Here is a 26,752-nt window from a genome sequence, read left to right as displayed (position 1 = left end):
GAAAACTTTGTTGGGACTCAGAATTTCAAATCTTGAGATCTATCAAAATCTTGGTTGCCTTGTTTGAAATTCAGAGAAGTAACCTGTTAATGGCCAGAACTGGCTACATAATTCATAGGGCAGAGGGCAACATGAAAATGTGGGTCCCTCACTCAAACACCATGAAGAATTTCCAGACAGCAACCACAGAGCATTAAAACCAGAAGGTGCAACTGCAGAAGGTGCACATCCATGAAGCCAGACCTGCCAAGGGCACTAAGTCAAGGTCAGGGTGGGAGTTATGACCTGGGATTCCTCGTGCTCCTGCCACTAAACCTGGAGTCACATTAATATCTATGACATCTCACCGGGTCAAGAGGTTTGAATATTCCAGGCCTCTAATTTGCCTTTTTATTTTACAGGTTTCTAAATTTGTCTTTACCACACTTTTTGTTGTTGTTAATCCTCACCCAAGGAAATTTTTCCATTTATTTTTTGAGAGTAGAAGGGAGGGGGACAGACAGAGAGAGAGAAACATCGATGTGAGAGAGACACATAATTTGGTTGCCTCCCACATGCACCCCAATCAGGACCAGGGATCAAGCTTGAAATCAAGGTAGTACATGCCCTTGACCAGAATCGAACCCAGGACCCTTCAATCCGAGGGCTGACGCTCTATTCACCGAGCCAAACCAGCTAGGCCCGGGCTTTGCCATGCTTTTTCACTAGTGTTCTCTATGTTAAGCAAAAGTGTTGGACATGATAGTGAATTAAGTTTTCGCCTCATTTTTTTTAAAAACCAGAGTTTTCAACACAAACCTACTAAATTAGATTGACATTTCAAATGATAGGACCATAAAATCACTTGTGTTTTATTGAACACAAAGCCATGAAGAGTTTGTTATACTTTATTATGCTTTATTAGTAGCATCTGTCTCCCGACTTTGCTGGAGAAAATATCAATGATGCTCTTTTACCATTTGGGAACAGCTACTTTCTCCTCAAAAATTATCTGTGGCAATGAATTAATTCATGACCATTTACTATAAAATGTCAGAATGTGTGTCACTTAAAGATATGAGGGTTATGTCTATTGCATGTGTATGACCACAAAGAACCCAAAAATCTAGATTGAATAGCATCAGTTTGGTCTTACCTACTAAAGATCATTAGGACACACTTGACTGCCTTTCCTGTCTTTTTTTCACATTCTTCCCCGTGTGAACAAGCAAGCAATGCTATCTATGCCACAGATAAGGCTGCTTCCACATGTAAGCAGTTGGTTAGTCCTTTGGTTCAGTAATGTTCAAAACAACCAGCACAGGCTTCTCGACAAGTGCTTGGAGTCCAGCGTTACCCTAGAACAGGAAGTGCCGTGGTCACACGTGAGCAGGAAGGCAGTGCTCCCTGGAAACTGGGACGGAGTGACAGCGCTGAGAGAAGCACTCGCTGGAGACCCTGTGACAGAGGTGCCACTTCTAACTCCCTGCTCTCCAGTTTCTAACTTCGAGGGTGTTGGTTAGAAAAGTCCCCTCTAAAGAGACTTCTAAGATCCTTCAGACAAAAGGAAAAACTAACAAAAATGCAGTGGCAGTTACAATAAAAATGGTTATAAAAATTGTGTATCAAAAGATATATACTACTACTACATACTACTCTATTTAACGTTCAAAGGCTGTTAAATTATGTTGTTTACCCATATCTTCAGAAAAAAAATCACCTCTACTGTCATGGCAAACAACCTGCTTCCCTATTTATAATGGTCTGGCCCTCTAGCAATTTCAGCACAAAATTAAGCTAATTTGCCTACAAATGTCAGGTGGTCATAATAATCTGGCCACTCAGTGTGGCCACAAAGGATAACTTCTAAGAAACTATGTGCAAAGTGTATGGCCCAAATCATCAAGTGGTTTTACTACACAATGGAGAAGAAAAGGAATAAAATGAACTGTTTTCTACACAGGTTGAGTGAGGTCTACAATTCACAGGAGAGTGAAAAGGGATGGATTAGTGCTCTTTAAGTGCAGAGGATCTTGTTTACCACCCTCTTCCTCATGCCCAGAATGTTGTAGGCAACCGAGAAATATTTACTGAGTGAATGAAACAGTTTATCACATCAAGTAAGGACAGAGGGGAAAAACACAAACAGGTGTTTTTCACAAAATATAGCAGAATACACAGGCACCAAGTGGATTAGAATCTGACTTCTCATTACTTATATGAAACCTACTTTTAAAAATGCAAAAGGTGCCCAGCTGGTGTTGCTCAATGGTTCAGCATCGACCTATGCACCTGGAGATCATGGTTTGATTCCCAGTCAGGGAATATGCCTAGGTTGCAGGCTCCATCCCCAGTGTGTGTGGGGGGGGGTGGGGGGGGAGGAGGGAGGTGTGCAGAAGGCAGCTGATCAATGATTCTCTCTCTGAAATCAATAAAAATAGATTTAAAAAGTAAAATAAAAATAAATAAAAATGTAAAAGGTGCACAAGTTAATTACTTTTAGTACACCCTTGGTTAATTTGTGGGTAAGCTAAATCTCAATAATAATAGTTTATAATGTGCCAGGCACTGTTCTCACAGCTTTACCATTAAAACATTCAATATTCAAAGAAATTTTTGAGACAGATATTACAATAACCTCCATGCTACAGAAGTGGAAACTGAAGCACAAAGGGGTCAACTAAATCACCTGAAGTTGTGCAGCTGCGATTAAAATCCAGGCAGTCTGTTTCCAGAGCCCATGCCTCTTTATATGCTACACGTACAAAGAAAACTATGGGAATGAAAAAAATGGATCATGGAAACACTGCTCTCCTATTTTACTCATAATAAGAAAGTCCTAATTTCAAAAATCTTGGAAAGAACTAAACTCTTCTTTATGTAGCCAATAAAAATAAGGTTACCCTTGGCTAAATTTTACAGCAAAACAAGATTAATGGTCTGTTTTTCAATAGAGGGGAGAAGCTGAACATCCTTTTGCTTGTTTTTTATTATGGTCTATGACTTCCTTTGTTCCTTTTTACATATCTTTAAACAGTCTTTCCTAAATTCTCCCAAAATGAATTGTAGCAAGAATTTGTGCACTTTAACCTCAGCTCCTTCCCAGAAATGATTTTTCATTGCAGCTTATTCTCTGAACAGGACCACTGTAAACAAATACTGAGTCAACTCCAGACTCTCTGGTACAGTCCAAGAGCTACCTCAGATCAGCACGGCCTCCTCATTAGTCTCTGCTCCTCTCAGACCTACAGTCTTAGGGGATTGCTTAAATTGTACACTCAGGATGCTTAACAAGAGAATATTATATAGCAATATGATGTTTAAAGGAAATGTCTTCATGTTTTATGCTTAATCCTTATAGAATTAAGAAAAGCAGCGTGGGTCACTATGGTAGCTGTGTCTTCCAAATATGTATCTCTTTTAAAAAAAAATACATTTTTTTTAATATATTTTATTGATTTTTTACAGAGAGAAAGTGAGAGAGATAGAGAGTTAGAAACATCTATGAGAGAGAAACATCGATCAGCTGCCTCCTGCACATCTCCTACTGGGGATATGCCCGCAACCCAGGTACATGCCCTTGACCGGAATCGAACCTGGGACCTTTCAGTCCGCAGGCCGACGCTCTATCCACTGAGCCAAACCGGTTTCGGCATAAAAAAAAAAAAATACATTTTTATTGATTTCAGAGAGGAAGGGAGAGGGAGAGAGAGATAGCAACATCAATGATGAGAGAATCATCGATTGGCTGCCTCTCGCACACCCTCCACTGAGGATCCAGCCTGAAACTCAGGCATGTACCCTGACCAGGAATCAAACGGTGACCTCTTAGTTCATAGGTGAACGCGCAACCAGAGCCAGTGACACCAGCCAAGCACAAATATTTATCTCTTAATAAGGGCTACCTAAGTACTTAGAGCCACCATCAATCCCCACAGATATTAAAGCAGACAGCTCTCTAGACACAAAACACTGACTTTGTAGGTAACACCTACTATGTCAGAAAACCTGTAGAAACCACTGCAAAGTATTAGTCGTAGACTAATACCTCCTGACCAGGAGGTTGTAACAGAGAAAGCTGCTAATTTAACAATGAATAATTTCAAAAAATGTCCCTGCCCCTGTGCCACAAAGGAGGGTCCCTGTCTAGGGTGAGATTGGGCCAGAGGGGCCCTGATTCTTTCAGAGCTGGGCGTAGGTGAAGGAAAAGCAGGTAATAAGTGAATGCAGGGAGGATGGGGAAAGGAAGAAGAGAGTGATGGTACAAAAATAGCAATAAAATCTAATCTAATAAAAGAGAAACATGCAAATTGACCGTACCTTCACTATGCCCCAAGCCACGCCCAGCAGCAAATCAGAGCAACTATATGCAAATTAACCCAACCAAGATGGCAGCTGACAGCCACGGAGCTGGAGCAAGCAGGAAGGCAACAAAGTTTCAATTATAGAAGATAAATAAACCCCAGATACCTGCTTCCAGCGAGCCTCCACCTGGAGTTTAGGTGGCTGGGGGCCATGGCCAGCCTGCAAACAGCCATCAGCCCCTCACCCAGGATGGCCACAGCCTCATGGGGTGAGGGTCCCTGCTGAGGGGCTTGGCCAGCCGGCACACAGCCATCAGCCACTCACCAAGGCTGGCCAGGCACCCCAGCGGGGACCCCCACCCTAAAGGGGCTGTGGCCAGCCTGCAAACGGCCATCAGCCCCTCACCCAGGCTGGCCAGGCACCCCAGTAGGGCCTCCCACCCTGAAGGGGCTGTGGCCAGTCTGAAAATGACCCTCAGCCCTTCACCCAGGCTGGCCAGGCACCCCAGCAGGGACCCCCACCCTAAAGGGGCTGTGGCCAGCCTGCAAACAGCCATCAGCCCCTCACCCAGGCTGGCCAGGCACCCAAGCGGGACCCCCACCCTGACCCGGGACACCCTTCAGGGCAAACCAGCCGGCCCCCACCTGTGCAGCAGGCCTCTAGCCTATATGCAAATTGGGTAATATGCAAATTGACCCTAACAGCAGAATGACTGGGAATGACTGGTCACTATGACACACACTGAACACCAGGGGGCTGATGTTCAATGCAGGAGCTGCCCCCTGGTGGTCACTGCGCTCCCACAGGGGGAGCTCTGCTCAGCCACAAGCCAGGTTGACGGCTGCCAGTACAGCAGTGGTGGTGGGAGCCTCTCCCGCCTCCTCAGCAGCGCTAAGGATGTACAACTGCAGCTTAGGCCTACTTCCCGCTGGCAAGTGGACATCCCCCGAGGGCTCCCGGGCTGCCAGAGGGATGTCTGACTGCCAGCTTGGGCCCAATCCCCTGGGAAGCAGGCCTAAGCCAGTAGGTGGTAATCCCCCGAGGGGTCCCAGACTGCGAGAGGGCACAAGCTGCGCTGAGGGCCCCCCCCCCCCCCCCGAGTGCACAAATTTTTGTGCACAGGGCCTCTAGTGTTATACATAATGTGGTTCAACATTTATGTACCTTACAAAGTGATCACCATGACAAGTCCAGTAACTCACCCCCAAAAATTATGATACTGACTACAGTCCCTCTGCTATACAAGTATCCCCATGACTTATTTTACAACTGAAAGTCTTAATGCTCTTCACCTTTTTGCCCATACCCCCACCCCACCCTCCCGTCTGGCAACCATTAGTTTCTTTTTTGTATCAATGAATCTATTTCTGTTTTGTTTGTTCATTTATTTTGGTTTTTATATCCCACATGAGTGACATAAAATGGCATTTTTACCTTTCTTTACCTTATTTCACTTAGCATAATACCCTCTAGGTCCAGCCATGTAGTTTAAAAGGTTCCACTATGTGTGTATATACACCTTAACCTCTTTATTCATCTATCCATGGACACCTAGCTTGGGTCCGTAGATTGGCTATGGTAAATAATGCTCCAATGAACATATGGGTGCATACATCTTTTGGAATTAGTGTTTTCGTCGTCTTGGGACAAATACCCCCAGAAATTGAATTGCTGGTCATATGGTAGCTCTCCTTTCATATTTCTGAGGAACCTCCATAGTGTTTCCATAGTGGCTGCGCTAGTTTACATTACTAGTTACTACCGGTATGAGGGTTCCCTTTTTTCCACATCCTCACCAACTCGTTATTTGTTGTCTATTTGATAACAGCCATTCTGACAGGTGTGAGGTGATACCTCATTGTGGTTTTGATTTGCATTTCCCTGATGATTAGTGATGTTCAGCAGCCTTTCAAATGTTATTGGCCATCTGTATATCTTGTTTGGAGAAATGTCTATTGAGGTCCCCTGTCCATTTTTTAATCAGATTGTTTGGGTTATTTTGATGTTGAGATGTATGAGTTCTTTATATATTTTGGATATTAATGCCTTATCTCATATACCATTTGCAAATATATTCTCCTGTGTATTAAGTTGCCTTTTTTGTCTTGGTGATTTACTTTTCTGTGCAAAAAAGCTTTTAGTTTGATGTAATCCCATTTGTTTTCATTTTTCTTGTATATGCCCGAGGAGACATAGCCAAAAAAAAAAAAAATGTTGCTAAGAGTTTACTTACTAACAATGTTTTCCTCTAAGAATTATATGGTTTCAGGTCTTCCACTTAAGTCCGTAATCTTTTTAATTTTTGTGTATGCTGAAAGAAAGTGGTCCATTTACATAATTTTGCATGTATTAATCCAGTTTACTCAACACTGTTTATTGAAGAGCCTGTCTTTTCCCCACTGTGTATTCTTGCCTCCTTTGTCATAGATTAATTGACCATACAGGCATGGATTTATTTCTGGGCTATTTATTTATTTATTCTGTTCCATGTATCTATGTGTCTGCTTTTATGCAAGTTCCATATTGTTTTATTGCTATAGACATTCATAGTATATTTTGAAATCAGAATGTGTGATACTTCCAACCTGTTCTTTTTTAAACATTTTGTTAGCTTTTAAGGGTCTTCTGCGGTTCCATATAAATTTTGGGATTGTTCTAGTACTGTGAAAAATGCCACTGGCACTTTGATAGGAATTGCACTGAATCTGTGGACTGCTGTAGGTAGTATGAACATTAAAACAATTTTAATTCTTCCAATCCTTGAGCACAACATATCCTTCCATTTCTTTGTCATCAATTTCTTTCATCAACATCTTACAATTTTCAGAGTATAGCCCTTTCATCTCCTTGGTTAGATAGTTCATTATTAGTGTGTAGGAACCCAACAGATTTCTGTATATTTACTTTGTATCCTGTAACATTAGTAATAGCTTTGTGGTGTGTATTTCTTCAGGTGTTTTATATAGAGTATCAGGTCCTCTGCAAATAGTGGGTTTTCCTTCTTCCTTTCCAATTTGGATGGCTTTTATTTCCTTTTACTGTCTGGTTGCTATGGCTAAGATTTCTAATACTATGTTGAATAAAATCAGCAAGAGTGGGTATCCTTGTCTTGTTCCTGATCTTAGAGAAAAAACTTCCCATTTTTCACCATTGACTATAAACTGTGGGTATATCATATATTACCTTTATTAGTTGAAGTATGTTCCCTCTATACATACTTTGTTGAGAGTTTTTATCATAAATGGATGTTTGATTTTTTTTGTAATATATTTTATTGATTTTTTACAGAGAGGAAGGGAGAGAGATAGAGAGTTAGAAACATCGATGAGAGAGAAACATCGATCAGCTGCCTCCTGCACATCTCCTACTGGGGATATGCCCGCAACCCAGGTACATGCCCTTGACCGGAATCGAACCTGGGACCTTTCAGTCCGCAGGCCGACGCTCTATCCACTGAGCCAAACCGGTTTCGGCGGATGTTTGATTTTTTCAAATTTTTTTTTTTTTTTTACATTTACTAAGATGATCATATGTTTATCCTTGGTTTTATTAATGTGATATATCCTGTTGACTGGCAGATATTAAACCATCCTTGCATCCCTGGAATAAATTCCACTTTCTGATGGTATAGGATCCTTTTAATGTATTGTTAAATTTGTTTTAATATTTTGTTGAGAATTTTTGCATCTCTGTTCATCAGGGATATTGCCCTGTAGTTTCCTACTTTCCATCCTTCCTTTCTCTTTCTTTCTCTTTCTCTCTCTCTCTCTCTCTCTCTCTCTCTCTCTCTCTCTCGATCTTGTCTAATTTTGGAATTAGGATAATGCTGGCCTTGTGGAAACATTTGTTCCTCCTCAATTTTTGGAATATTTTGAGAAGAGTAAGTATTAATTCTCTTTAAATGTTTAGTAGAGTTAACCTACGAAGCTGTCTGGTCCTGGACTTTGATTTGTTGGGAGGTTTTGGTTACAGAGTCAGTGTTGATACTACCAAGCAACCTGTGCACATTTTCTGTTTCTTCCTGGTTCAGTCTTGGAAGGGTGTGTGTTTCCAGGAATTTATCCATTTCTTCCAGGTTGTCCAATTTGTTGGCCTATAACAGTCATAGTATTCTCTTATTATCCCTTGCATTTGTGTTGTCAGTTGTACTTCTTTCATGCTGGAATTTATTTATTTGGACCCTGGTTTTTTTTCCTTGATGAATCTGAGTAAAGATAATAGTTGTCACCTCATTTATTTCTGCTCTGATCTTTATTATATCCTTCCTTTTACTAACTTTGGGCTTTTGTTTGTTCTTCTTTTTATAGTTCCCTTAGGTGCTTTTGCTGAGTCTCATAGATTTTGGAACACTGTGTTCCCATTTTCATTTGTCTAAAGGTATTTTTTTATTTCTTTGTTGACCCACTGATTGTTTAATAGCATGTTGTTTAGCTGTCTTACAAAAACAGATCCAGAGACAGAGAAGCATCAATCAGACAGTCAAACCTCAGAGGGAAGGTAGGGGAGGGTGGGGGGAAGGGGGAGAGATCCACCAAAGGACTTGTGTGCATGCATATAAGCATAACCAATGGACACAGACACTAGGAGGGGGGGGGGACAATGAGGGGATAAGGATACATATGAAATAGCCTAATCAATAAAGAACGGCATGTTGTTTAGCCTCCATTTATTTGTGTGTTTTTCTGGTTTTCTTCTTGTATATTATTTTTTTCATATTGTTGTTATCAGTAAAGATGCTTGATATGATTTCACTCTTCAATTTATTGAGACTAGTTTTGTGGCCTAACATGATCTATCTTAAAGAATGTTTCATGTGCAATTGAAAAGAATGTGTATTTGGCTGTTTTGGGATGGAATGGTCCATATATATCTATTAGTCCCATCTGTCTTACTGTGTTGACTAAGGCCAATGTTTCCATATAGAATTTCTATCTGGATGATGTATCCATTGATATATCAATGTTAAAGCCCCTTATTACCATATCCCTGTCAATGTCTTCCTTTGTGCCTATTAATATTTGCTTTAAGTACATAGGTGCTCCTAATGTTGGGTACATACATGTTTACAAGTGTTATATGTTCTTTTTTAATTGACCCCTTTGTCATTATATAATGACCTTTGTCTCTTACTACAGTCTTTACCTTAGAGTCTAGTTTGTCTGATATAAGTACAGTTGGCATGTATAAGTGTCCCCACACAGTTCAAACCATGTTTTTCAAGGGACAATTGTATTTTTTTTTATCTGCAGTTGGAAATCTGCCTTTGAAGAGGGCTAAGTTATAATTGAATTTTTTATTGTGTGTCCGGTCAATGCCCCTATTCCTTGTGCTGTTCATGGTCAACTGTATAGATACCCTAGCTTTCTTTTGGTTTCTATTTTCATGAAATATCTTTTTCTATACTTAACACTTTCAGTCTGTGGTTATGTGAAGTGAGTCTTTTCTGGCATCATATACATGGGTCTTGTGTGTGTGTGTGTGTGTGTGTGTGTGTGTGAGTGTGTGTGTGTGTTTGAGTCCATTCACTACTCTATGCCTTTGATTAAAGAATTTAATTCATTTACATTTAAAGCTATAACTGATAGATATGTACTTATTGCCATTTTGTTCATTGTTTTCTGACAGATTCCTAGTTCCTTTATGTTCCTTTTTTCTTCTCTTGCTTTCTTTCCTTGTGGTGGATGAGTTCCTATAGTGTTATGCTCAGGTTCTTTTCTCCTTGGGTTTTGTGTATCTACTATAGGTTTTTGTTTTGTGGTTGCCATGAGGCTCACACACACAACAGTCTCTCTCTCTCTCTCAACAGTGTATTTTAAGTTTGACTGTGTTCTAAAACTACATTTTTACTCACCCCACCTCCACATTTTGTGTTTTTTTATTTCATAGTTTACATCTTTTCATTTTGTATATCCCTTAACTAATTACTGTAGCTACAGTTGTTTTTACTACTTTTGACTTTTAACCTTCATACTAGCTTTGTAAGTGGTTGATCCACGATCGTGTGCAGTGGGTGGTCCCTTAGAGCAACAGCCACTTTGGAGGGGCACTAGTTGGGTGCCAAGACCCTCTGCCAGGTGTGGCAGAGCTGGAGTTGCTCTGGTTGGGTGCCAGCCGGGCAGCAGGTTGGGTGAGGTGGGTCCTCAGGGCAACACTAATACAATATGAACATAATGTCTCATTTTTAGGGTTGTTTTAAGGATCAAAGAGAGAGAATGTGTGTGTGTGTGTGCATGTATATGTGTGCACACATTTACAAAAGTAAGCATTCAGTAAATAGTGATCATTAACAGTATTTTCACAGTAGTATTATTCAAATATAAATAATGAATATTAAGATAAAATTACAAAAGTTCTCTACTTTTTATACAAAGTTGGTTTTGAAAGTTTCTGTCTTCCGTGCCTTAGAAAAGAGCCGTTATTGGGTTCAGTTCTCTAAAAAAATATTTTTGCTGGTTTATTTTATTCTGAGACTTGTGCAGTGGGAGTCATTTTTAAGGAAATATCTTGAAAAATTCAGGGAGGAAAAAACTATTAAAAATGTGAGACACTCACACAGGCACATATCTGTTTATTTTACTTTATAGATGTTGAGTTATTTACACATTGAAGACTAGGCCCTTCACCAGCAAAAAGATTGATACTCATTTTACTGCCACGCATGTTTTATTGTGGTGCTCTGGAACTGAACCCTCAATATCTCAGAGATATGCCTAGACAGCAATTTACTGTTTTACCTTCATAAACCTAGCAATTTTCTCCTACACATCTCCTTACTGAAGGCTTCTCCACTTCAAGCACTATAGATTCTGGGTAGTTAACTTCAATGTACATCTTTGGTAAGTGTTCAGTAAGATACTGATTAAATACTGCTTAGTGGTTAGACCAAAGAGTTTAGAGAGCCTGAGGCAGAGTGGTAAAGGAAAACGAAAATTAATGGCATTTGACCACTCTATCTCTTAAATACAAAGTGAATGTAAAACATTTGAAAAAAAAAATAAGAGTGATCCCTTTGATTTTTGATTCAGGAAGATTTCTTCTGATATTTGTAAACAGACAAGTTTATTCCCATAGCACATAAAATGGCTATTTTATTATGATCCTAGAGCTCATCAATGGAATGGTCCTGTTACCTCTAAAATGTCTCTCTACTCCAGAGTGGCGCAAGTGTCCACACCTCTGTCATGAAGAAAACTGGGTTTTCTTCAGGATCTTCCCTAACCTTCTCCAAAGACCTTTAAAGGGCACAGCAATTTGCTCTTCTGGAGGAAAATAAAATCTCCAGACGATGGCTTTATTGACAATGCAGACTACCACCTGTGCTGAATGATGTATTTAGTGTTCAGTTGGAAATGAACTACCCTGAAGCAGCAATTTAAGAATATGCTTTATTAAAATGTCTACTTTGTTAGGTCCCCCCGCACCCCAAAAAATGTGATTGCATTAAGTACAGAGCATCACCAAATAGCATGAACTTCACAATGTGTTGGGGGGAAAGAAAACTTGGACACAGTCACGATGCCCCCAGAAATCGTGGATTTCTTTTTATGAGATATAGATTCAAGTGCATCTTGGCAAGAGAGCAGAAAGATAAACCTTCAAGTATTACCTATCAGCTTACTAGGATAATTTGGATTTTCAATATAAATCAAGGAAAATGGCTTGAAAGCCTTCCGGTGAGCTGAAAATGTTTCCTTCCTTCATGAGCATGCTGAGCGAAAAGTCTCCTCTGTGCTGTTCTTTATCCCCATGTAGGAGGGGAGTCAATGACATTTTAAAGTAAAATCCAAGGACTATTTCAATTCTCTTTAAGATTTTAAAGCCCTCTGAGATTTAGAAAATAGAAAGCAACCGTTATTTAAATCCATGTTGGGTTATATAAAGCTTCTTTTAAATAAGTTCTCACACTTAAGAAAATAAATTTTTACCAAAAACTGAATAGAGTTACATATTATTTTAATACTAGAGGCCCGGTGCACCGATTTATGCACCGGTGGGGTCCCTCGGCCTGGCCTGTGCCCTCTCATTATCCGGGACCCCTCGGGGGATATTGGAGGCCCGGTGCATGGATTCGACCGAATCCCCCCTAGGTCAGGCCGAGGAACCCCATCAGTGCACGAATCCTCTAGTATGCATATAAGATCTTTGGTTATTCTCTTCCCGCCCTCCTCCCTTCCCCCTTCCCTCTGAGATTCATCACTCTGTTCCATGTTTTCATGCCTGTGCATTGAGCATCTGCCCCCTGGTGGGCATTGTGCGTCATAGCTACTGGTCGAATGGTTGAATAGTCAGACAGTCGCTTAGGCTTTTATATATAGAGAGAGATTCATTTGGCTTAGGGCTTGTTGATTCAGGAATAGAAAATTAAAGCAGCCTTTTACTTGACCTTTTGTTTTACTCCACTGCTCACCATGGCAATGTATAACAGCCTCACATTTTGACAATTTTTGCAATTTTGCAACGACCTCGAGAATATTAGATACAGAAATACTTTCTTTGCCTATATTCAGAATATTGGGATCATCTCGCTGAAAAACAATTTGTCACTATCTACTTCAAGTTTACTCAGTAAATTACATGTATTACTTTGGGTCAGACAACACTGTGCCATCACATGAAGAAAATACAAGCAAAACTACCATAAATACTGGGGAAAAAATGACTCCTTTTCATCTAAGTGCAGATGTCAACTGCAATGAGCAGCCTACTGCAATGCCATTATGCTGGAATTAGATTGTTCAGGAAACTTTTGGAAGGATTTCTATCAACATATGATAAATATCTGCCCGCTCCGACCTCTCTGCAGAATATGATTTGTTGAAATGGCCACAGGCAATATCTAGTCACAGAAAAAGAAAATGACTCATGAGATGACAAGACTTGATGACATAATTGCAAAATTAAGGTAGGAGAAAAGAAAGATGCCGCTGTCCCTTGCTGTACACAACAGACATGACCCCAAAGAGCTGGAGGTAAATCACATCAAAGGGTAACTGAACTCACAGGAGGGTCTTGACTAAACGCTCCTCCCTACAATGCTCTTCCTTTCCAGTCTGCAGACTGAACTACCGACCAAGGGAAAACACAGAGCCACATTCACCCAGATTAAGAGCTGATTGGTTGATGAAATTAAATAATACAAACCTTGTTGGCTTGAATGTTTTTGCACAGATGAGGGTTTTTATACTACACAGCTCACCTGAATGCTCTGTAACAGTCAGAACAGCCAGTGGGCCTCGAGGGAATTTCAGTCTGAACTATTAGGTCGTATCTCTCCGAGTTGCTACTTCTCACATATGCTAAATAGTAAGATTTTAGTGACCATAGGGCAGGGCCAATTTTCTTCCTGATATTCTCAAGTTCAATAAATATTTTCATAAGTAACTGTGATCTAAGTAATACTGACTGTTAAAAAAAAGCCCAGCCTTCACGGCTCAGTGGTTGAGCGTCGACCTATGAACTAGGAGGCCACAGTCCGATTGCCAGTCAGGGCACAAAGCCCAGGTTGTGGGCTCCATCCCCAGAAGGGTGTGTGCAGGAGGCAGCCAATCAATGACTCTCTCATCATTGGTATTTTTATCTCTCCCTCTCCCTTCCTCTCTGAAATCAATAAAAATGTTGTGGCCCCACCCCATAACAAAGAAACAGAATTTCCGGAGGATGAGGCCCCAAAATCAGGATTTTAAAAAGATTCCCAGGTGATTCTAATGTGCAGCCAAGGTTGAGAACCACTGCTCTAGGGAGAGAAAGCTTACCTTGTTGACCTTTTCCCTCTGGTGACCCCGCTTCAATACACAACACAGAGCAGGGAAGAGCGTGCGGAGAGGGTGACTCTGTAAGCCATTCCCTAGCCCTGCCCTAGGCGTTGCTTCTGCTAAGGCAGAACCTTTGCTTTCCTCTCACCTCAGCCCAGGATAAGAAACTGAAGCCAAGAAAAAAACACAGTGTAATGATGTTTGGTGATGGATGTTAACTACACCTACTGTGGTGATCATTTCACAGCATATACATATATAAAATTATTATGCTGTACACCCAAAACTAATATAATGTTATATGTCAATTATATATCAATTTTTTTAAAGGAAACTGAAGAAGTCAATTAGAGAGTGCTAGCAAACAAGGTGCTATAAAGCATATGAATACACAACTTATTTATAGACTAGAGGCCTGGTGCATGAAAATTCATGCACTGGAGGGGGGGGGGGGGTCCCTGAGCCCGGCCTGCCCCCCTCACAGTCCGGGAGCCCTCAGGGGCAGGAGGCGACCAGGTGATCAGGGGAAGACGACGCCCCATCACACATCTGCTGCTGCCACTGCCGGCAACGCAAGCCTCAGCCGGCCCTGGTACCTGAGCCTCAGGCCAGCCCTGGGTGGCTGGGCAGCCAACAGCCAAGGCTTGCCTGTGCCTCGGGCCAGCCCTGGGTGGCTGGGGGGCTGAGGGGACTGGGGGACTCCAGAGGCGGGCGGGCCTGGCCTTGCTGCATGCACCTGCCGCCCCAGCGGGGCTGAAGGCACCGCCATCTTTGAGGGTGGGGCAGTTAATTAGCATATTCCCTCCTTACTGGCTGTGGACGTTGCCATATTTGCGACAGCATGAGGGTCAATTAGCATATTCCCTCTTTATTAGACAGGATTCTTCCCTAAGATTGTCCTGGAAGAAGCCTATCTTTTTGGTTAATTGATTTTACTTTTCTTGTTGTGGGAGAAAATTCCTAACTGTTTTTGAACTAAAGCTGCTGACAATGACTCTCTGCCCTACATGCCCAGTAAATTATGAGATAACCATCTTTCTTTAGTAAAATAGACAGACCCAACTTTCAATACCTTGCCTAAAGAATTCGCCCAGAACAGAAACTCCAAACACTGTAATTTATGTCTATCAAAATGAGGGATGCATATCTTGGGGCATATACAGAACAGCATGATGGAACACATAAAAACAATGAATAAACACTGAAGATATTTAGGGAAAAACATTTTTAGAGTCAAGAAGAAAACAGTTACAGAACAGAATACAAACTTGTGTTCATTTCTAGGATAAAGCATAAAAATTCACATAAATGCCAAGCTTACTGTAGCTGCCTTTTGCCATGGTATCCAGAGCCCCAAAAGACTCTCTCCAGGCACCTTTGAAGCTAAGTGGAAATGTTTACACATTGATGCCTAAACTAAAACCTAGATCTCTCTCAGCTTTCTTCTTCTGTTGTACATACAAATCATGACTCTATTAGATATTTATGCAACGTGAAATAAACTAGAAGGACAAACCATAAGAGATTAGCAACAAAATGATGGAAAGAATATATTGTGTACTAAAATTTGCTTTTGATTCTAAAAGTAGTAATCATGTCCCTACTAATTCAAAGCTTAGTCTTGGCAACCTGGGATTAATAAAGATAGACTTATAGCTGTGTCTTAAAAATCTGGCACATGTACACTTTATCAGCAAAACTCCCAAGAAAATAAATTTAGTTCACTTAATGATACATAGAATTTTGCACCTGCTGTTCCCTCTGCCTGGATCACTCTTTCCTTCAGTTCTCTGCATTGTTGATTCTTTCTCACCCACCAAATTCACCTTCTCAGAGAAGTATTTGCTAACTATCCCACATAGAGTAGCCCCTCTCCCGTCCTGCTATAAGTGTGACTATCCTGTTTGTTTCCTTCAAAGACATTACTGCAGTTTGAGTTACTGATAATTATTTCCTCTTTCATATCATTTGTTTGCCTCTATCTAACAGAATGGGCCAGAACCTTGTCTGTCTTATTTATTGCCATATCCACATCTCTATTTTCACTCAATAAATATTTGTGAATGAAGTCTGCAACATGGTATTTATAAATTAAAACAAACAAACAAACAAACAGGCTTTTCTCAGAGACTTTTAAAACTCTAAAAAATCAGACTATGAAACTGCTATAATCTGGCTCTCTTTCCTTACAAACCTAACAAGAAACTGAAGGCCAGCAACTCCCCCCAAATCCTTTTAGGATTACCAGCTTGGGGAGGAGCCATCCCTAGACTCCATTTCTCTGTCTCTCACTCCAGGGGGCTTTGCAAACCAAGCTGTTGTTTCTCCTAGTTTCACTTTATTAGTCCTACGGGAGGTATAAACAGTGTTAAACACATGTGAAAACCGACTTCTCGCTTCTTTGCCCATTAACTGTCTTTTTTTTCCCAACTACAGTGGAGAAATCACTTGCTAAACAGGTTGACCACTATACCACCTGCAGAGGAGAGGGAATCTGCCGGGAGCCGGTTCATCCTTACTGTTTCAAAGGACCTGGCATATATGGCATACAGTTCTTAATTTGTTTGCTCACCTTCTTGGCACTATGTGTTTTAACCAAGGTCACCTCTCCGAGAAAGGTTGAATCCCCAGGTAGGGATTTTCCCCTGAAGTTAGGGAGGGAATAAAACCTCTTAACTAAGTGCCAGGCGGGTAATTAATCATTTTAACTACGAACAATCATGCTTAAGCTACATAATCTTTACTCCCTGGAATGGAGATAAGAAACGCCCTAACCTTTGGAATAGAGATTGATAGGATTGGAATCAACTGGTATAAATACAGATGCAACAAGACAGAGAGAGAGACAGAACCTAGGCACAGAACCTACACAGAACGTTCTCTAGAGACAGAAGAACTTCGCTGGAGAGAACATGGCAAAAGATCCTGGACAGAAACTGGCCTCAGAACCTAGAGACAGAACCTAGCGAGAGAACATGGCAAAAGATCCTGGACTGAACCTGACTACAGAAATTGGCAAGAGAACCTGACTAGAACCTGGTGACTGAACCTTGCTGGATACCCTAGCCAGAACCTGGCTGAAGAACCTGGCTACAGAATCTGGTGACCAAACCTGGCTGGAGAACCTGGAGAACCTGGCTGGAGAACCTAGCGAGGGAACTTGGCTACAGAACCTGCCTGGAGAACCTGGAGAACCTAGCAAGAGAACATGGACACAGAACCTGGCTGGAGATCCTAACCAGAACCTCTCTGGAGATCGAGACCAGAACTTGGCTGGAGATCCTGGCTAGGCTGCTGATCAACTGAACGCTGTCTCCGTGTCATTCCTTCTTCGCCGACTCCGTCCACACCTCTGGGGACCCCTGAACCTGCTGGGCAGGACCCCAACAGGAATCCCAATCCAGTCTCCTTCCACAGCGTGGCCTCTGAGCCTCACCTCTGCTACTGACGTGGCCAGAGCAGCCACCACACTCACTGAGAAAGCCGTAGTGTGATTTGAAACTAGAAGTACATAAATGCCACATACACTGACACCTCACACATCCAAACAATTAGTTTAACAAATGCATACTAGAATAGCTATGCCTATTTTCCTCAAATTTAAACTCAAGTAACAAACAAAACCAAAAAAATCCTACAGAAGGAGAAGGGTCACAAAAGCAAGCATCATAACAGTCCCAAGTCTGAAATCCTCTGGACGCTTCCAGAGCAGGGCGTGATTTACTCATCTGGAATCAGACCCATTTGGAAGCTCACAGGTAGCAGGTAAGGAAGCCTGGGATTACTAACAAGAATGTCCAACAAGAACACATTTCTCCCTAAAAGACATGGGGGTCTTATTCATCGACTTCTTTCTAACCTCCTGGAATAGCTGAGTATATTGTGGCCGCCAGGTCAAGGTTCTTCCCTGGGCAGTTGCCTTCCACTGCCCATAGTTCCCAGGCTTGCAGCCGTGGCTCAGAATCACCCCTCAGGATCCATGGACCAAATAACCTCAGTCACTGTCTAACCCTCCAACACAAGAGCTGACTTGTCCTCCTGGGCCAGGGCATTTTTATTATTTCGAAGTGAGCTGTTTCTTTGTGTGTATTTGTCCATCTAGCTTATCATTTTTGAATGTAAATGACCAAAGGCCAGGACCCTGCCAGTTTAACAGAAACCATAGTGGTCTCTGTTTTCCAATGAACCTGACAGAGAGCCTTTCTCCTGGACATGACAAAGCTGAAATAAAATGCATACTGTGCAGAGTATGGTTTTCTGTGGCCAGACTTACCAACCATAGGAACAAGGCCCCCAGTCACTGGTGCCAAGTAACACTGGCGTTTCTGTCTGTCTGCATTCATGCCACAATGCTATTAATTTGGTACTTTTAAAAAAGAATATGAGATTGGTTTTTAAATGAAGCAAGATGATAGTACTCTAATACAAATCCCATTATGGATAAATTATTAATCCCATTAATTACAAACCTTAAAACACTTATCCAAGCATGAGACAAATAATATCAGGATTCAATGGATAACAAAATTTTTAAAAACCTGTGCCAAATGTGTATATAAAACAAACTTAGGAAATAGATAGACAGCTAAATATTTTATCTACACCCAAGAACCAGTGCCCTATTTAGCTCCCAAAGACTTCTGATTAAAAAAAAAACAAAAACCTAAAACAGCCCTAACCGATTTGGCTCAGTGGATAGAGCGTCAGCCTGCAGACTGAAGGGTCCCAGGTTTGATTCCGGTCAAGGGCATATACATTGGTTGCAGGCACATCCCCAGTAAGGGGTATGCAGGAGGCAACTGATCGATGTTTCTCTCTCATCGATGTTTCTAACTCTCTATCCCTCTCCCTTGCTCTCTGTGAAAAATCAATTTAAAAAAACCCCAAAAACTAAAGCAGATGCAGATCATTACAATCCTATGTAACTCAAGTTTCTAAGAAAATCCATTTGGTGATACATTCCAAACAGTCATGGAACTCACAGTGTGTTGTCAACAGTGCATAGCTAGACAGTCAGACCAATATTTAAGTAGTCAAAATGAAGGCACAGGCTCAGTACTTTGCAATAAAATCAATGGTACTCCTACTGTTAAGCAAGAAGGCTTTTTTTATTAGATCTTTTCCTTATCCTTTACAAAAATTAATAAAAACTTTTGTTCTAAGTAGTATTTAATGACGTAACACTCAGAAAAGTTTTTAATTCCCACAATATCAGCCCATGGGTTTCAAATACACTGATTACTATGAAAACAATCTCATATTTCATTGAAGCTACTGCTGAGAGGAATGTACATGGGAGCAGAAAAGGAATAATTTGTAATTTAAATAGACACTTAAAATCATACTTTAAAAATTAAAACTATGTTGCATTCTGTAAAAGTATGTTATTTTGTTAAAGCAAAATTCCCTTTAAGAGTTGCACTTGCCGAAACCGGTTTGGCTCAGTGGATAGAGCGTCGGCCTGCGGACTGAAAGGTCCCAGGTTCGATTCCGGTCAAGGGCATGTACCTGGGTTGCGGGCACATCCCCAGTGGGAGATGTGCAGGAGGCAGCTGATCGGTGTATCTCTCACATCGATGTTTCTAACTCTCTATCTCTCTCCCTTCCTCTCTGTAAAAAAATCAATAAAATATATTAAAAAAAAAAAAAAAAGAGTTGCACTGGCCCTAGCTGGTTTGGCTCAATCCCAGCAGCCTATCAATGATTTTCTCTCATCATTGATGTTTCTATCTCTAGCTCCCCCTCCCCTCCTCTCTGAAATCAATAAAAATGTATTAAAAAATAGTTGCACTAATGTGCTATTCCAAAAAAGCTGAGAATGACAGGCACATAGTATATGATCTGAAATTTAAAAATAACCTTCACCTAGATTGGGCTCACAATTAGTTGGGGCTTTGGTCTGAGCAAGAAGGTAATCACACCACACTATTATACTTTATATAAAGTTAAGTCAAGCCATGTGTGGCTAATGCAGCAGCCAGCTGCTGCAGTGTTCATTCTATTATTTCAAGAAAGCACAACCTCCAGCTCCACCAAAAAAGGTGAGTGAGCAAACATATATTAACAAAGGTGTGTGTGTTTGGCATTTTTTCGGTATAAACAAATAATCTGAGTAATATAAGTCAGCATCTTCATTTAAGCTACCAATTAATGTACTAGTAAAGGCAAAGGGAAAAACGAAACACTTTTGGGAAACGTGAATCTGGCAAGCTGGTTTAAAAAAAAATGTACTTTAACATATCTACCTTTCCCCACCATTTGTATCCTGTAAATCAGCCTGTCAGGATTATGGATCCTGCCTGAGAATTTTATAAATCCCTGCATGACTTCTCTGAAAATAAATTCATCAACATACATTAACTAGAAACTTCCTCCTTCTTACTTTTCTGACATGGCATAATTGGATTAGGTAGTTAACTAAACATATTAAGGAAAACACAAAATGATTCCAAAACTAGTATATGAATGTATTCTTATCTTATAAAATTAGCATGGAAATTAATATGACATATACACAAATATTTAATTTTACTTAATGGATTTACTGGGACAGTTCACATAACTTTTTAGTCAACATGGAGTCAATATATGAAAAATTTATATATAAAATAAACATGCTCAATGAGCAAAAGCTAAAAGCACTTCCCTTAAAAACTAGAGCAAGAGAGGGATGTCTGCTTTTACCATGCTTATTCAACATAGTACTGGAAGTTCTAGCCATAGTGATAAGACAAGAAGAAATAAAAGGTATCCAAATTAGAAAGGAGGAAGTAAAACTGTCATTATTTGAACATGACATGATACTGTATATAGAAAACCCTAAAGATCCCATCAAAAACTACTAGATCTAATAAATGAATTCAGCAAAGTTGCAGAATACAAAATCAATACCCAGAAATAGATGGAATTTTTATACTTTAATCATGAACTATCAGAAAGAGAAACTAAGAAAACAACCCCATTTACTCTTGCAACAATAACAAAAATAAGGTACCTAGGAATAAACTTAACTAAGGAGATAAAAGACCTGTACTCTGAAAACTATTAGACACCGAAGAAAGAAATTAAGATACAAATAAGTGGAAGCATATACCATGTTCATGTTTGGATTGGAAGAATTAATATCATTACAATGTTCATGCTACCAAAAGTAATCTATAGATTCAATGCAACTCCTATTACAATAGCAAGAACATATTTCACAGATCTAGAAGAAAATATTCCAAAAATGTACATGGAACCAAAAAGACCCAGAGTAGCCACAACAAGAAAGATGAACAAAGTAAGAGGGATCACCATAACGGATATCAAACTATACTACAAGACCACTGTAATCAAAACAGCCTGGTATTGGCATAAGAACAGGCATATAGGCCAGTGATGGCAAACCTATGACACGCATGCCAGAGGTGACACGCAAACTCATTTTTTTGGTTGATTTTTCTTTGTTAAATGGCATTTAAATATATAAAATAAATATCAAATATATGTCTTTGTTTTACTATGGTTGCAAATATCAAAAAATTTCTATATGTGATACAGCACCAGAGTTAAGTTAGGGTTTTCAAAATGCTGGCACGCCAAGCTCAAAAGGCTCGCCATCACTGATATAGACCAATGGAACAAAAAAGAGAGCCCAGAAATTGACCCAAGCCATTACACTCAACTACTACTTGACAAAGGAGGCAAGAGCATACAATGAAGTAAATACAGTCTCTTCAATAAATGGTGTTGGGAAAAATGGACAGGTACATGCAAAAAAATGAAACTACACCATCTTACACCATACACAAGAATAAACTAAAAATGCAAAAAAGACTTAAATGTAAGTCACTAAACCATAAAAATTTACAAGAAAACATAAGTAGTAAAATCTCAGATGGTTCTTGCAGCGATATTTTTGCAGATATGTCTCTGAGGGTAAGGGAAACTTAGGAAAAGATAAACAAATGGGACTACATCAAGATAAAAAGCTTCTTCATAGCAAAAGAAACCATAAAAAATGAAAAGAGAACCCACTGTGTAAGAGAACATATTCACCAATGTATATCTGATAGGGGCTTAATGTCAAAAATAAATGAAGAACTTACACAACTCAACACTGGGAAGACAAACAATCCAATTAAAAAATGGGCAATGAACCTGAATAGACAGCTCTTCAAAGAGGGCATACAGATGGCCAATAGACACATGAAAAATTGCTAATGGTCACTAATCATCCAAGAGATGGAAATGAAAACTACAATGGCATATCACCTCATACCTGTCAGAATGGCTATTATCAATAAATCAACAATCAAGTGCTAGAGAGGATGTGGAGAAAAGGGAACACCAGTGCACTGCTGGTAGGAATGCAGACGGGTGCAGCCACTGTGGAAAAGAGTATGGAGTTTCATCAAAAAATTTAAAATGGAATTGCTTTTTGACCCAGTGATTCCACTTCTGGGAATACATCCTAAGAATCCTGAAACACCAATCAGAGAGAATATATGTACCCCTATGTTCATAGCAGCATTATTTACAATAGCCAAGATATGAAAACAACCCAAGTGCCCATCAGCAGGTGAGTGGATGAAAAGCAGTGGTATTACTATGTGGAATCTAATTAACAAGATAAACTGACAAAGAAAGTGGAAGCAGAATTATGGATATATGGAACAGACTGGTAGGTGCCAGAGGGGAGGTGGGTGGAGGTGACTGGAAGTTGAAGGGATTAGCTAAAGGACATATATGCACACCATAGACAAAGACAATAATGTGGTGAAAGCCAAGAGAAGGGGAGGCGGGGTGAGCAAGGTGGGCAAAGGTGGTGGGGGGGAGGGCGGAGTGGGGGACATCAGCAATATTGTTAACATTAAAAATTTTATTAAAAAATGTAATAAGAAAATAAAAGAATAAACATGCACTCAACAAATGCCAGAAGCCAGTTCCAGAATGTCAGCAGGGCTGAATCATCTGGAGGTGGCTGAGGACATTTCCCCAAGCCTGAAAAGGATGCATTAAATGATTGCTTGCTGCCAGACAGCTGAGGGCATTTCAATCTACATGTTATTGCCTCCTACTGGCCAAACACCTGAACAGCTGAAGGCAATTCCCCAATCTGACAATGGATTCTTTTTTTTTTTTTTAATATATTTTATTGATTTTTTACAGAGAGGAAGGGAGAGGGATAGAGAGTTAGAAACATCGATGAGAGAGAAACATCGATCAGCTGCCTCCTGCACACCCCCTACTGGGGATGTGCCCGCAACCAAGGTACATGCCCTTGACTGGAATCGAACCTGTGACCCTTCAGTCCTCAGGCCGACACTCTATCCACTGAGCCAAACCAGTCAGGGCTAACAATGGATTCTGTATACTAACCCTGGCCTTTGATGTGTATATCTACTTGCCTTAGGACAATTTGTGTTAATAAATAGCAAGAGGTCCTGAGACAAGGAGAACTTAGTTCCTTTAGCTAAGTCTTCTCTGACTCCCCAAAATGCCTTTCAAAATTATGCTTCGTCTCTGGACTCTTGATTAATTTACATACAGGGCTTCTCCAGATTCCTGAACCATTCTAGATGCTGGATCAAGACCACCGGCATTAAAAAAATACCCATACACATAAAATAATGAAAACTATGTAAAGTGCATCCAATTTAGAAAGACTCAATTTAGAATAGTCAAAAAACTATTCAAAAATTAAAATAGTAATTATGTGAGGACTAGAGGCCTGATGCACGATATTCATGCAAGGGGCTCGGCCATCGCAGCCCCTCGCAGCCTCTGCCAGCCCTCCGGAAGGTCGTCTGGACGGTCATTCTGCTGTTCAGTCTAATTAGCATATTAGCTCTTTATTTTATAGGATAATAGCATTGTGGGGGGATTTTTCTTCATTCTTTTATAACATTATTATGTTGCTTTAAAAAATTAAAATGTATTTTTTGGTTATATACATAAAACCATTAAATAATTTAAAGATATTAAATACTACTAAAATATAATTTCAAAATAAAACCATTGTGTAGTTTTAAATTTCATGTAAGTACAAAATCCACATACCGGAGCCAACTTCCTTTTCCTCTTCTTCAATGTTGTTTTTGATGCTATCATATTCTTCATCAATGGTCTGATTGCCTCGCATCTGAGACAAAATTCTACGGGCCTTCTGAGTCTGTCCTTTCTGAATAAGCCATCGAGGGCTTTCAGGTAAAAAGAGGAAGCCAAAAAACTGTATGACTGCTGGAATCGCTGCAAGTCCCAACATGTACCTGCAATAAAAAACCCAGATAGTATTGTAAAACTTGGTCTTATTTGCACCACATTGGGAATACTATTTAATGCAAAAATAGTGGGAATTATTTTATTTTTATTATGTCTATGTATAACCAGAAAAAATAATATTTTTATGCTGTCGTGAGAAACTGAAAAATGACAAAAGTCTGGTTCTTCTCTCACACAAATTACAGTGAAAAAGAAGGGGCAAAAGTCACAAAGATTATGTATATGCATTCTGATCCTAACACATCATGCAAAACATCACATTCACCAGCCCTACCCAATACTAATATATAGAGATTTGTATTCTATAATATAAAATGGGATTAAGACAAAACTCTCTAATCTGTTTAAAAGATATACTTTTCAATAAAATGCCCAAATTGATTTCTTTAGTTATTTCTGCCCTGTGAATGATTAGCTATGATTTCATTTTGTCATTAAGCATCATGTTGACCCTCATTAACTAAGGAGTAGAAGCCCATAGGAGAAGAAAAAAAAAAAAAAGATGGAGCTGGAAGCAAATAATCAGTATTAAAATGATAGAAATGCAAAAATAACTAAACCAAAAAATCCTGCTCATGTTGTTTTAAGTTACATGTCATCTTTTTAAAATGTCTGTTCTTAATGACTGGCAAAATTCTACATAGGAAATAAAATATCATTTTAGATCCATCAGAGAAATAACAAAAATAATAACATGAGTCCATCGATATCAAAGATCTCTCCAAATTATTCTGACCATCAGACTGATCTCCTATCATCTTTAGGACTCAAGCTTTTTGAACTGAGGGGTTAGGTTAGGTAAACTTCAAGGTCTCTCTCAAATGAAAACCTCTATGAATCTAGAGCACCTGGGTGTTTTCTGTTAATACAAATTCCCTGGGTATGTTCCCTGGTAGATTCATGATGGTAGAGCTCAGAAGACCAACTCCAATTACATAACAATCATGCTCATAGTGTATCAATAAACCAGTGAGAAGTCATCTGACTCAATACGCTTTTCAGAGCTATTCTGGCTGTTAAGCTATGTTAAACCCAAAGCATGGCAACCTTGGAGCCTCCAGATATACATACATCTTATGAAAAAGTTCATTACTTTTTAAGCAATTTCATTTTAATTCATACACAGCACAGAAAAAATACAATTGTCACATGGGTGTTAGGAAAAACTCCTACTCCAAACAGTAGCTAAAACTACATACGGAAACAGCAAAATTCACTAAGATTTAGAAAGTAAACAAAGCGTTTATGAATGACTTATAAATGAATCACTTGGCCTCCAGTGTTAACAGAAATCTCATTTACAGGGTTTTATATTTTAAGGGATGGGCTATGATAACACTGAATCACTCCTACCTCTGCTCACCCATGAACACAGTGTCTTAACCTCAATTTATGTCCCTGTGCCTTGTATCGTAATAAATTATTTACCTGCCCCACTTGATTGCATATTTTACTTTGTATTCAGCACGGCACCTAATAAAGTATCTTGAAGACAGTAAAAACTTAGAAAATGTTTTACGAAATGATACAAAAGCAGTTTGTAACTCATTTTACATAGTTTATATATCTCAACTTCCTGTATTAACTAAACAGAAAATAACTGTGCTTCACACTCACAAAGCAACCTCTTCTGGACCATGTAGCTCTGCAAAATTACTTGCACAGTAATCCCTTCCGTGGAAACCGTTTGTTATTCTAGAGATGGTGAGACCTTCCCTTCATAAGATGACTCATCTAAAGGCTTCCTAAGAATCTTCAGATGAGAGCAGGAGAGATCAGCTCAAACAAATGCATATTTATGGCCTCTTCCCCTTAAAATGTTAACTTGTATAACCAAATCTGCTTAAACATAGCTTTTATTGCTGTAAATCAGTGATTTTCAAACGGTGTGCCTTTAGAATTTTTGAAACATGCAATTACCCTACTATTTAGTCAGGGGCACTGATTTCTTTTCCCTAATATTGTCAAATTAAAAAAATGACAACAGCCAACACAACAATAGCCATCCTGTGTGAATGAATCAATTTATACTTTTTTTTTCTTCATATCAGCAAAACATATACTTTTTGGTGTGCTACAGAAGTGTAGGAATTAGTTTATGTATGCCATGAGATGAAAAAGGTTGAAAATCACTGCTGTACAGGAATGAAAGTTCTATTTGGTTGTAATCCCTTAAAGAAAAGCTTATACAAAATTGTATTGCCAATTATTTAAAAGAAAAGCAATAAAAAGGTAAACACCAAATATACTGGATTATTAAATAAATTTTAAAGGTCCTAAAAATGAATGCCTGTATGTTTTGTTTCTCTGTCCCTTTTATAATCTGTTCTTCTGTTCTCCAAACTCCCTTCAGTGATAAATTAAGATCAAAGGAGCCTTTGAAATGAATATAGAAATGAAATCATTTTCAGGCCCAAAGATGCTCACACAGCACTTTTACAACTCACTAT

The 26,752-nt window shown here is 39.6% G+C and overlaps 1 protein-coding gene across 1 annotated transcript in view; it reads right to left on the bottom strand.

Moving 5' to 3' along the window:
* Positions 1 to 26,752, bottom strand: part of SLC2A13 (solute carrier family 2 member 13) — a 289,411-nt gene that overhangs the window by 194,560 nt on the left and 68,099 nt on the right. The window contains exon 3 of the mRNA XM_081082602.1: positions 24,081 to 24,289. Within this exon, the coding sequence (XP_080938728.1) occupies positions 24,081 to 24,289 (209 nt within the window). The remainder of the gene's footprint in view (positions 1 to 24,080; positions 24,290 to 26,752) is intronic.

Source organism: Myotis nattereri, assembly GCF_964212035.1.
Source record: "Myotis nattereri genome assembly, chromosome: 2".
Classification (NCBI taxonomy): domain Eukaryota; kingdom Metazoa; phylum Chordata; class Mammalia; order Chiroptera; family Vespertilionidae; genus Myotis; species Myotis nattereri.
Note: the sequence above shows the minus strand (reverse complement) of the source record. Positions and strands in the feature narration are given on the sequence as shown.